Source organism: Zonotrichia albicollis, chromosome Z, assembly GCF_047830755.1.
Source record: "Zonotrichia albicollis isolate bZonAlb1 chromosome Z, bZonAlb1.hap1, whole genome shotgun sequence".
Taxonomy (NCBI): Eukaryota; Metazoa; Chordata; class Aves; order Passeriformes; family Passerellidae; genus Zonotrichia; species Zonotrichia albicollis.
In genome coordinates this window covers 9802783-9815378 of record NC_133860.1, presented here as the reverse complement: position 1 = coordinate 9815378, position 12596 = coordinate 9802783, and the positions used below count along the sequence as shown (strand labels likewise).

At 45.9% G+C, this 12596-nt stretch overlaps 1 protein-coding gene across 3 annotated transcripts in view; it reads left to right on the top strand.

Annotated features, from left to right (window-relative positions):
* The window catches only part of SETBP1 (SET binding protein 1), a 270016-nt gene that overhangs the window by 15589 nt on the left and 241831 nt on the right, over nt 1–12596 (top strand). For all 3 annotated transcript variants that reach the window (XM_074532771.1, XM_074532770.1, XM_074532769.1), the window contains exon 2: nt 973–1633. In XM_074532771.1, the coding sequence (XP_074388872.1) occupies nt 1142–1633 (492 nt within the window). In that variant the 5' untranslated portion in view covers nt 973–1141. The remainder of the gene's footprint in view (nt 1–972; nt 1634–12596) is intronic.

The window sequence follows — 12596 nt, the reverse complement described above, 5'->3', positions numbered from 1 at the left end:
GCCTTTTAAAACACCCCATAAGTATTACTTATATCAAGAATTCCTTGGGTGATAGAACTTTTGCCTCAACTGAACATCCACAGCTTCTCCCTTTAACTGAGGCTTTGTAAGGTACCAAGCAGGAGTGTTTCCATCTCAAAGGGTTCCATCTCTGATGTTCTAAAAATTTGCAAGATTGAGAGCACAGTCTGTGCATCATCCAGCCCAAGACTCTTCCACAAAACAGTGGAATGAGGGCATGAAGAACTCTGGAAAACCTTGAGTTTAGCTTTTCTTCATGCACCTCAGTGCTTGAGACACTGACATCCCCTTAAAGAAGCCAAGGTGGATCCTCCTGCAATTCCAGTATCCCATAGAGCATCTTGGGCTGCAATTGCTCTCTAATGAATTGCTCATCCAAAGCAGGATTACCCTTAGAATAGCTGGCAGCCAAGGGCATGTCTCTCTCACCTGGGAAGTGAGGAAACAGAGAGTTTGAAACTCTGCTGCTGATTCAGAGGGCAGCACCATGTTTTCTGTGCTCTGATCACTGGGTTATTGTTTAACCCAAGGCAAGTATCTGAGTTTACTTTTTTCCCCTGCTGGAAACCCTGTGACAGTGAGCATGTTGAGGTAATGAGGAGGTGCATGGGTGTGGAGAGCTCGCTGTCCTCTCATTTATTGCACAAGTCGAGTTGAAGATGTTTGCATTGAGACAACACTTTGGGTGTTTGTTTTTTTTTTTTTTAATATATACCCATTGTCATTAATTTAACAATAGATATGGCAATTGTTCATTACTTTGTGATGTCAGATCCAGCCCTCAGAAATGCTGGTGAGCCTTGGTTCCCACTTTCTCCAAGGAAAACCCTTGAGATGTTGCAAGGGAAGCCTGAGCGTGCCCTGTGCGCTGTTTCAAACATCTCCACGCTGATTTGATATGTGTGTGCATGTGCTAACTTCCACTTTTTTTTTTCCCCTTTCTTTTCACAGTGGCACATTTGGTCTCTTCTGAGCATCTCGCAGCCTCTGGGTGACCGGGACATTGAATTTGGTGGACAGTTGCCATTCGCTCCCTGGGATCGTATCTGCCCTTGCTTCCCTCGTCCCCTTCCGTGCTCCCCTTCCCTCCAACCAAACCCCAGGGCGTTGCGATATTGCCATGGAGCCCAGAGAGACTTTGAGCAGCTCCCGGCAAAGGGGAGGCGAGGCAGACTTTCTGCCAGCTGCCGTCACCTCCACGAAGGCCTCACCAGTCTCGGGCTGCGCAGGGGAGACGATGCTGTCTTCGTCGGGAGCGGGGAAAGGGATCCCGGTGAGCAGCGAGAGGCTGGAGCCTGAGGAAGAGGACGAGCTGGGTTCCGGGAGAGACGTGGATTCCACTTCCAATGCGGACAGCGAGAAATGGGTGGCGGGAGATGGCCTGGAGGAGCAGGAGTTTTCCATCAAGGAGGCTAACTTCACAGAGGGGAGTTTAAAACTAAAGATCCAGACCACCAAGAGAGCGAAGAAGCCCCCAAAGAACTTGGAGAACTACATTTGCCCTCCCGAGATCAAAATCACCATCAAGCAGTCTGGGGAGCAGAAACTTTCCAGAACTGGGAAAAATAGCAAAACAACTAAAGAGGAGGACAGATCACACTCCAAAAAGAAGGTAGGTCCCATTCTTTTATATAATTCCTGAAGCAGAGGGAGAGGGAAGGAATGGATCCTCTCAAACAATTTGTGTCCAAGGCACAGCCTTTGCAAGATTTGGCCTTGGAGCAGCACAGGGCAAGTATCATCCTGCACTGCCATGTATGCATGGGGAATGATCCTGAACTATCCTTCAGATGAACCAATTCAGAAGAGATCAAAAGTTCAACCAGGCTTCTTCTATTTTTGTATGTAATTGAGTTTTGAGATTAATGATTACATGAGTGAGAAATGAAGGAGCCCACTTCTAAACTGCTTTATGCCTGAGCACTAATGCTCAAGGCTTTTGGCAGTTAAGGCATTCAACTGCATTTTTAAAATAGAGGTATGTGCATGGTGAACAATTGAATTCATTCCTGTATTCTGGGTGATGGGCTCCATTATTCTTGATTACAGCATTGTGTGAGTAGCACTATAGTTATGCTACAGAAAATACTTCCATTATAAGTCTCATTTTCTTCCAGATGCATATCATTTTCTTGAAATATCCTTCTGCAGAGAAATTTTTGGTACTTTAAGTCTGGGTAAAAATTGAACTTTTTTTTTTATTTTTTCACTTATTCAAGGATGGGAAAAGACAGAAATTCCTTTCTTTATATGAGCTGTTTTCAGGAGCACCCTTTCGATTTGATGTTGGCTTGATTTTTCTGTAGTGTCGCCCACACTTAGAACATAGACCAAATTTAGTTTGAGCGTATTAAGCAGCACTGCTGGGGACACAGATTTTTGGATAAGTGGTATTTTCTGTCCTAAGCATTTGCCAAGTATGTTTGGTCAGGTCATAGCAAAATACTTCACCTCTGCCTCCTTAGGTTTCATGATGAGTTCAGACATAACCCAGATTTGATAAAAGATGCACAAGTGTCTCCAAACCCTGGACAAATTAATCTGGGATTTAGGCACCCTCTGATTAGGGCTTGGGTCATGGCTTGGTTTTCCTGCTCATCCAGCTTTGATCCTTCTTCTCCCACACCTTACATATGTGATGGGTGCTCAAAGGGCTATGTGAAGCCTTGAGGAGACAAACTGCCTGGAGAAATTCTCCTCCACCTCTTCCTGCAGAAATCCTCCTTGGCAGACAGACATACACCAAAATTGTCATGACTCAAAATCATTTTTTTGAGCATTGATATTTCCCATTGATTCAAGGCAGAGCCCAGGGAGATTAACATCACTCACTTTTGGAGTACTTTTCTTACAAGCAGAACTTGAAAACAAACTAAAAAAAAACCAATTCAAGGGGATGTTTTTTTCTCTTAATCTTTTAAATGATGTAGTCAATGGGCATGAAAGAGGTAGCTCTTTTTAACACAGCAGAGGTTTGGCCCTATAACACTTTGAGATTTTCCCACTTTTTGAAAAGAATGAGCTGCCTTCTTAGCACCAAGCAGTGTCTAATTTCCACTTTCCTGTCCTCCCTGAATGTTTGTAGAGGTCTCAGGGGAACAGCAGTTTTATGAGACTATGCTCAGTGACAGCAAAGATGTCACAAGCAATCCTTCCTTGGCAATGCAGAGGGGAAAAAAAGAACAGCAAACCCCTACTTACCATGCATGGGGTGGAGAATATGACTGCACAGAATCAGAGCCCTCATTTTTATGTATCACCCAGTCTGATGGTCATGGAAGGTGTGTTCTTTTCTGTGTGGTCATCCAAAAGGTTGAATAAATAAAGCTAAGCATAAGGAAGTTATGCACAAGAAAATCCCCAAACAAAAACCAAACAAACCCAGTGGGAACAATAGTTTAAAAAAAAAACACCTTGTAGCATGGTTATGCTCAGGGTGATGACTTTATTGCAGGAGGATAAGGAGTTTGAAAGAAACAGACCACAGCTCAGGCACGGCTGCATCCAGCTTGCACCTGCGCTGCGAGGTCCGAGCTGGCTGGGGCCGTGCTCACACACACCCTGTTCTCAAGCTGGGAGCGCTTTGGGTCAACACTGGTCTAATCTGGCCATTAAAACAAACAAAAAAAAACCTCAGCACCCAGCAGGTGGGTGCTGTGAGCAGATGGGGAGAAGGCTGCTGCCCCGGTGCACCATTAGCATAACACCCAACGGCTGCCGCGCGGCAGCTGCTGAGCCGCAGCTGCGCCAGAGATGTCCCCGGCAGGGGTCTGGAAGACCCCAGCGCTGTGATCTCGAGGGGTGTGCCTGATGCCTGGAGACCAGCAGCCCGCATCACCAGGATGGGGAATAACCTGCGTCCCTGAAGCCTGGGGGATTGCACACACGGCCGCCCCTCGGCTCGTGGGGTTCCAGGATCAGGCTATGAACCCCTCGCATCAAGGGGGGATCAAAGGCACTGCAGAAAGGAAGGCTGGGAGTGAGGGGGAGAAAAGTTCTGGTGCTGGCAAAGTGATTTCTTCTATGGCCAATATCTATCTTGTGGTGGGTACAGAAATTTTAGGGGGAAAGATAACCAGGAGGAAACAGCAAGCTGAAATTTGCATGGATATGTAGCTCTCTGGTCTATCTGCGTGCTTCCCTGGAAGAGCAGAGCATGCAGGAACCCTCTGTTCTAACTTGCAGAACCATTGCGAGCTGCAGTAATGGTTGTGGGGAAAAAAAAAAGTGATTTGTCACATTTAAATGGTTTTGGCGGTTTTGAAATTTCAGCGTTAGGCTGTTTTGATTGCCTGTTGCTTTAATCAGCACAAGCTCCAGAAAAGCAGCTCCTGGCAGCAGAAGGAGGGAACAACACATTTAAAGAGTGGGACAGACCTTCAGCTGGCATCAATCCACTGTCCTTTATGGATTTTTGCCAGGAGAGTTTGGCCCAATGTACACATTTCCCTTGCACATGGGAGCATTATTTGGGTTTACCCACCTTGCTTGTGGATGCAGAGAATACACACAGACTGAGCTGCGAGTGCCATTCTTGTGCTTCTGGTGGGTGGGAGTGGTTGTCCTGCACATCATGGAGTAGCACCCAAATTTATTTTTCCCCTGAGGAAGTGCAAACTCTATCAGGACTTGAAAAATCCCCTTAGCTTGTTGCATAATATTTCCAGCTACATCTCCAGCAGTCCCCAGTGCTTTGAAATACCACTTCAGCATTCTTGCAGGAGTTTCAATACACACAGCACAGAGAGCAAGTAATGAAAACATGGAAGCAATTTAAGTAACAGCATGTGGGTACACAAAGGACTGGTAATGCCAGCAATGTAAAAAGGGACTGTGAACTGGGGATATAGCATTTATTCAGTGGCCACTTAGGGAGGAAGAAGATATGCCTGTTTCTAAGCTTTACACTGCTCTGCTAATTAGGCAATAGGGGTTAGTGCTTGATTTCTAAAGCTGTGGTCCAGAGAGCAGCAGTGATTAGAAGGGGACTCTGTGGAGAGCCACGATGCTCATGTGCTGAGGCCTAGGGTTTTTGCCTTTGATTCCAGCTGCTACACTATATTAAAAGACATAAACATGCATTAAATACTTTCCTCATGTTGCTTTTCCATGTGAGCAATCGCCCCAGGGATGTTATGCGATCCTGAATGGGAGGGGAGGGAATTCAGGAGAGGATCTTGCTGGGTGCAGCTGCTGATGCCCCGGAGTGGGGAGGGAGACAGGGGATGAGAGAATACCAGCGTTGGGAACCTCTGTTCTGCTGGCTTGAATGCCTGGCTGCAACGCAACAACTTTTGGGGTTTCTTTTAAGTCCAGACCATGCCAAGTTTCACATCGGCTTCCCTTACTTAAAAAAAAAGAGTAAGGGTAGTTTCCTACCTCTTTTCCTGGGGCTGCTTAGAAGTTGAATCATAGCTTGAGCTGTTTCTTTGGCTGCTTGTGTGGCAGTTGGAAAGTGCACAAATGTTCTGTAAGAGTTTTCTCTTGTTTCAACCCTTTGGCACCTGGGGATGGAGTGGGCTGAACTGTTGCCACTTCTAAACCCACAAATAGCTCCATTTCATTTAGTCTGATTGGCTAAGGAGGGAGGGAGGGAAGAAAAAAGCCAGGAGTCCAGAGGATGTCCTGCTGGCAGGCTGGCAAGCCCAGCAGCTGCTGCTCTCTCACCTGCACTAGGGTTGTTCGAGTCAGCCACCTCAGCAACACTAAATGTGCTTTTTCCTTCACATAAGGAAAGATGTTATCAGTCAGGAATATTGAACAGTGTGGTACCAAATGCAATGAAGCAACCTATCAGCATTCCCTGCCTGCCATGTAGCATTTAACAAGTCCCAGATGAACAGTTATTTCTCTGGTTTTGTTTTGCTTCCTTTTTTGGTCCCTTCCCTGTATTTGTTTTTTGGGTTTTTTTCCTATTCCCTTGTATCTGTAAGCACTTCATTTCCCATCCCTTCTTTCTTTCGGCACAGCCTGACAAAGGTTCCTTGCAGCTTTCATCATACGCATAATGTCCTTCAGAGGATATAAGCTTGTGGTTTTGTAATTATTACTGCACTAGGGTTTTTTGAGAGCTTGGGATGGGTGAATGCATTTTACTGCAGAGAGATAAGCACAGCAGCAAGTCAATTGGAAGCAAAGCTTCCTTGTGTGTAGTCAGAGGAAACTATCTCTGGATTTTCTAGCAATGTTGGTTTTTTTTTGTCTTTGAGTTTTTGTAGGTGTTTGCCATTTCTCTGCAGGAAGCAGTTCTAACACTTTTCCCCTTGAAATTCAATTCACAGTCTTCCTTTTCACTGCCCCACATATGTAACTTTTTCTGGTGATTCACCTTTCATTGAAGACTCTCATTCACGAGCTCTCACCATTGCTGATGCCAAATTGACTTTTGCCTTTTTTTTATATTCCTCTATTATACTTCTATATTCTTTACACATGTATTTGTAGCTCTGTAGCCTATCATAATATTTATAGCTAGCATTTTACCTACCCTATTAGACAGAAAGATAAACCGAATTCCCTATCAGCTCCAAGCTGGGGGTCCAAGGTTACATTCTTGGGGAAGCCAAAGTTGAAACTAGGTGTCCGAGCCACATTTTCATAAAGTTAAGTTCCTATCTAAAAGAGAGGGAATTGAAAGAAGGTTGAACTGGGAAGGAATTACCTCCCCACCGATTGAGGTGATCCCCACCTTTCAATAAGTGGGGATTTCTGTCAGATTGCCAATTTGCTAAACATATAAAAATTATGTATGTGTTATGCTACGGGTCCATCCTTTGGTGTTTTCCACCTGCCAAACTGTGCACCTAAGGATCCTGGTAAAGGTAACCCCTTTTTATCTCCTCACTGTGTCTGGCTTGTGATTTCAGCACCAGCAAAAAGGCATCATTGCCTGCCTTCTTTTTCCAAGGAGGATCACAAGTGCTCCCCCTCCTCTCCTTCCCCCTTCTTTTTATTGATGACTGCACATTGCACTTTCCCTCCAGGTTCTTGTGCGCATCCACAGCTCTTGCTGCATTACCCCTGTGCCGGACTCATCTCCCCAGTGATTTGTGTGCATGATCATCCAATTGCTCACCGTGCATGCTTATCCCTCTTTGCTAGGGGCATCCCTGTGCAAGATGTCATCTGAGTCAGCTCTTCCTGTTGCGATCCCAAACGTGGCCCAGGGGGTTGATGTAAGTGCTTGGCCTAGTGAGGAAAAGAAGGCACTCGCGGGTTATTCGTACCTGCTTGAAGTGGTGATGTTTGTTTTACAGCTTATTTTTCTTCCCCTCCCTCTTCCCCCCTCCCCAAAGGATGGAACATCCACAGTCCCTTCAGCTTGGACCTGTTTCTTGCTGGTTTAGTCCTTGTTATTTCTTTGTAAAGCCTTTAAGCAGCTCTGAGTGATGCTTGTGGTGGCTACCTGGAGCTCACATCAGCAGAGCAGAGCTCAGCCTCTTCCCAGGCTATGGCACAATTGTAGAGCCCCAGAAGTGCCAGCACAGTGGAGCAGTGTTCTCTCAGCTGCCTCCAAGGTGAAACTGGCTCCTGAGCAGCTGAGAGATCAATGCAGAGCTGCTCTAACAGGCACAAGGCTCCTGGCATTTTTACTCTTTCTACACAAGTGCATGGGTGCAAAGATACACAAACTCAGCTCTTTGATAGTCATCCCAGGTGCCCTTCAGGCTAGCTTTTCTTTCTACCACATTGTTGAAGGCACAAATGAAACAGCTGCAGTTTGGTGGTCTCCCACCTCAGGTATCTTAGGCTCACTGCAAAAAAAGAGCAAGAATGAATGGTGGGGGCTTTTTTTTGTGTTTTTGAAAACAAAAATATTTCTTCATTTAGAAAACCAGTTTTTCCAGGAGGTGAGGACAACTTAGGTTCATCCTGGTACATGAAGGCACCTGAGGTGCTGACACTGGGAGCTGAGTCATCATGATCCCCCACATAGCCATCTGGAGGAGGCTGGTCCCACCTGAAGGTGGTTCAAAGCCTCTCCATGAAGAGGTGGAGGGCTGATCCCAGACTTAACCCTTTCTTCTCCTCCACAGCTTGCTGGAGAAGTGTCTGTCTTGCATCATGTCCTGGATATCTGGATATCTTGTGACGGGAATAATGCAGAGTGTCTTTTCCAGCTCAGTGCTCTGCCTGAGCCAGCTGATGCCCATCCCTTAGTTCTGTCTGCTCCCAAAGAATTGTGCTTTTCTTTTTTTTCCAACTAGTCAAGTGGGTGCTAAAGAAGCAAACATCTGTCAGTGAAGGGATGGGCTGAGGAAACGTAAGCAGGCTTTTTCTGCTGAACACAGAGTGCCAAACAAGGAAGACTTGGTGTACTTGATTAGCTGCCATATGACCAGGGCCTGGGGTGGCTGTCTGTGTTGAGGACAGGTTTTGTTTTGCAGCAGTCTCTCCCTCCCACAGCTGAGTTTCGATGGCCTTCTGTGACATTTCCTTGTTTACTTGTGCTGCGTCTTTCTCTTCCAACCATGACAAAATATCCACAGACCTGGTGTTGGGATTGAGGAGATGCTGCAAGGAAGCAACTGGGACAAGTGCAGGAAGCTGGGGGTCCAGGTGGAGATCCTTAGCCCCACTCACCAAACTACAGGTGTCATACAGGAGAACAGAGTGCAAAGCCTTGGCCAAATTGGTGCTGTTTCAAAAGCACTGTGGCCTCCAGGCTAACAGAGATGGAGATGTGATGTGCTGGCATGTACACCCAAGGCTGCAAACTGGATGTGTTTTCATTCACAGAGATTTTGGGGTGTCAGTCCTTCACATACATGATTGTGTTTTTGCAGCACCAGCTTTTGCCTGCAGTGCTTTGTCTCCTCCCCTGCCATGCATGCCTGACCACAGATACCCTCTGATTTACTTACAGATTTTTCATCTTGACTTCCTTTTTCACACAAATACACACACACACAACACAGACACAGCTAGCCCCTCAGGTCAGGTCTGATTCTTCCCATGCTTCAATCCCAGATGGGTTCCTTGCTGGCCCCATTCTCTGCCCAGACAGTGGGACTGAGAGTTGGACCCATCTTAGCTCAGTTGAAGGAAAGTTTGTCTTTACCTGGTGCCCTCAGCTTGTATTTTCTTTTGCTTTTTTTAAGATAACAGAGACTTTCTGGCCACTTTCCTCCTACGTGACTTCTCTGGTGTCTAGTGATGAATGAATTTTTCAGCTAAGCCCTTTTTGGGAACCTCTCAGAGTTCCCTTTCTTCTGGCCAGAGAACAATTTGAACAAAATATGTTAGCATGCTCTATCCCAAAGATTGTGATTTTGCATCACATTTGATCAACACTGGACAAAATATTTAAAAAACATTGAGGAGAGAGGATTGTGCAGTCAGGCAAGGACTTTGTGTGTGCATTCACATATACAAAAACACCGTGTGACCATGTTAGCCTTGTTTCCTTAGGAAACTGGTCTAAAAATATCCAGAATAAACAAGAATTGTTTTGCTTTTTTAATGCTGAGACTTTTCTTGGACCTTAAAATTAATCAATTTCAGATGTGACCTTCAAGGACAAGTCCAGTTAGCTGTGCTTTATTTTCCACTTCTTGCCATGACCTCTAACACAAGTTAGACCCGTGGCTGTTGGCTTCTTCATTTCAGGACATAAGGTGCTATTTCTACACTGTGGTTATATTTGGACTCTGAGCTGCAGGTGGTTGCCATGAGGAAAGGGATTCTCAAGCCATGGTGTGTGTACCAGTAGCATGACACTGCTTTTCACATGGACTGCAAACTCTACTTCTCCAGACTGGGCAGAGTAGTATCAGTACAAATATCTTCTTATTATTTTTTCTTGGAGCTGTGGGCTACCAGTGAAAAGAACAGCATGAGGGCTAAGGTGTCTTACTACAGGTTGCAAATAGGATTGTATACCTGAGATCTGGCTTGGACTATAGCCAAGACAGGTTAGCTGCAGATGAGGACATGGTCATTCAAGATAGACAGTCAACCACAGCTGAACCAAATGGGGTTTTAAGATGCTGTCCCATGCTGCTGCTGTGCATCCATGTCTGCTGTTGGCAGGTCCTGTACAAAGGAAGGCACCAGGAGAGCCTGTCTCCCCACAAGGATTTCACAAATTCTGTAGTGAGGAGGATAAATGGAACCATCTTGTCTCTTGGTACAGAATGTGAAATAGAGCAATGAGATTAAGTGACTCACTCAAGGAACCTGCCACAGGCCGGGTTAATGCTCAGACCTTTTTCACTGTGCTGTGGTTACTTAACCATGACACAGTTGAGTCTCCCAGGGGTGGCCTGATCTCCAAGCATGGAATGCAGAGCCCTTCTAGAAAACCAGTCCTCTTCTAGCTGTCATTTAAACAGATAATTTTTTTTCAAAATAGTTAACTCTCTGCATCTTCACTGCTTACTTAAAAATAAAATTTGTCTCAGGGAAGAGCTGGGGCTAGATGCAGAAATCAGGGGGTGGAGTTTTGGGGCCAGCATGCAATCAGTTGACCTAGATGCCCTTAATAATCCCTTCTGGTCTGTAAACTCTAAAATGTGGTAAGAGTTGAATGAGGAATATCTGCTAGAGGACTCATTATCTTCTCATCAGTTTCTCATGGCTGTCTCTCACTTGGGTGGCAAGGTTTACAGACAGACGGTATCTTTTTATCGACATTGGGTGTTACAAAAACTCTACCACTATAAACTTGGGTGGTTCATTGAGGAATTCCAGCACTTTGCAGCATCCTTACTTCATGAGCTGCTCTCCCTCCACATGGCTGAAAGATGAGAATCAGCCCGGAGGGGACTGATGGGTAATTCTGACTTGCCCAATGCTCTCGCTTTCCAAAGGAATGTGGTGGCACAAACAAATGAGCCAGAGGACACAGCTCCCCTCTCTCTCCATGCTGGTGACAAGGAGAGGGCCGAGCAGTGGACTCCAGTGAGTCACCAGGATCACACCCTCGCCTCACTGCAGGGCGAGTCACTGCTTCCCCAGCTGGTGCTTCTGTGAGAAGGCACTTCTGTAACCAACGTGGTTGGCAAACATTTCCCAGGAGGATGTGTAGGAAACAGCTTCCTCATACCTCCGAGGCAGAGCTTACACTGAGATTACTAAATAATCAGTAGTGTCCCCTGCTCCTCAGTAGAACATTGTGCCAGCCTGGGTGGCCTCACCAAAACTTTACCTGCTGTACTCCCAGGTGGGTAATTTGATGAAAGGTCACCCTTAAGACTAAGAAAAGTATATCTGAGGCAGACATACTGGGGAGCAGCAGCACTAATAGGGTCTAGATCAGCCCCCATTTCTGCCTCCCACCAAAGTCCATTCAGCTGCAGGGACAGTCCCTACATTAGTCACCTGTCTAATCTGCATTAACATGGAGCTTGAAGGCACTTCTTTATTGCATCTTCCACTGGGAACTGATGCTGTTGGATTTACAAGGTATTCTGGTTCTTATATCCAGTGCTGTGTGCATGTTGGATAATTAATTTGTCCTGTCCATTTTCTGACATTGTGTCCACCAGCACACAGCTGGTAAAGTTCTCTTTTCAAAGACAGCTTCTTGCTTTCCATGGGATATTTTTCTTCAATAATTTATGTAATCAGCAGGACAAATACCCTCCAGTCTTTTCTCTCTTTGGTCTTAATTCCATTGCATCACTTGTAATTATATTCCTGATTTGAAATTGGAGGGGAGGTAGCATGGGAAAGCCTATTTGTTTCTGTGACTACAGCACAGACATCACAGGAAAAAATGAGGAGAGGGTGATGGGGAGGGACTGATCTGTCCTTGGGCCATCAGCTCTGGGCGTGGGCAGGAGCTGCACTTAGTCACTGGGGGCCAGAGACTGCCAGCATGCTCCTTGGGAATCTGTGACAGAACAGGGTGGCTCTGAGGGAGGGCAGCACGTCCTTTCTGCTCCCTGTGCGGTGGCTGGCAGCCATTACCAAGCCATGCTTCAACCTTGGTTCTGGCCTGGGTCCTTGGGATGCAGAGCTCTGGGCTGCAGTTTGGCAGTTCGTGTTATCTAGGGGATGTTTTAAAGAAAAAGGAGGGCAGCTTGTGATACACAGCTCAACCTGGGGCATTTGAGTGTGATAGAAGGGCTGGCAGTGATTTATTGTTGGCTTTCTGCATTTGCTGGAGTTCATATCACTGATATATATGCAAGACTTTGGTAAAGTAGGACTGCTGCAAATTACTCTCTAAATAAGTCTTTTACAATCTATACATTACTTTGGCCACTGAATTTTGCTTTGACCTGCTTAGATGTTGGTGTTGAGGATTGTTCTTAGGTTGTGAAAAGGTGGGAGATGGAAACCCTGTCTCTTTTCAGTTGATCTGACCTCACTTAATCTAATATACTCAGCACGAGCCCATGGGGTACAGCAGCTGTGTGCTGGAGATAGAAGTCGACTCAGTCCATCTTGGCCACATGGCTTAATAGGCCTATGAAATCTCTGGGTCAAAGGCCAGCCACCATGCCCATCTTTGTCACATCTCAGTGATGTGTATCCTGGCAAGTTTTTCTTTTTGTTCCTCCCCGGCATGGAAAGAACCATCTGCCGGGTTGGCTTTCATAAGAATTTTGAAAAATACCAATTTCCCT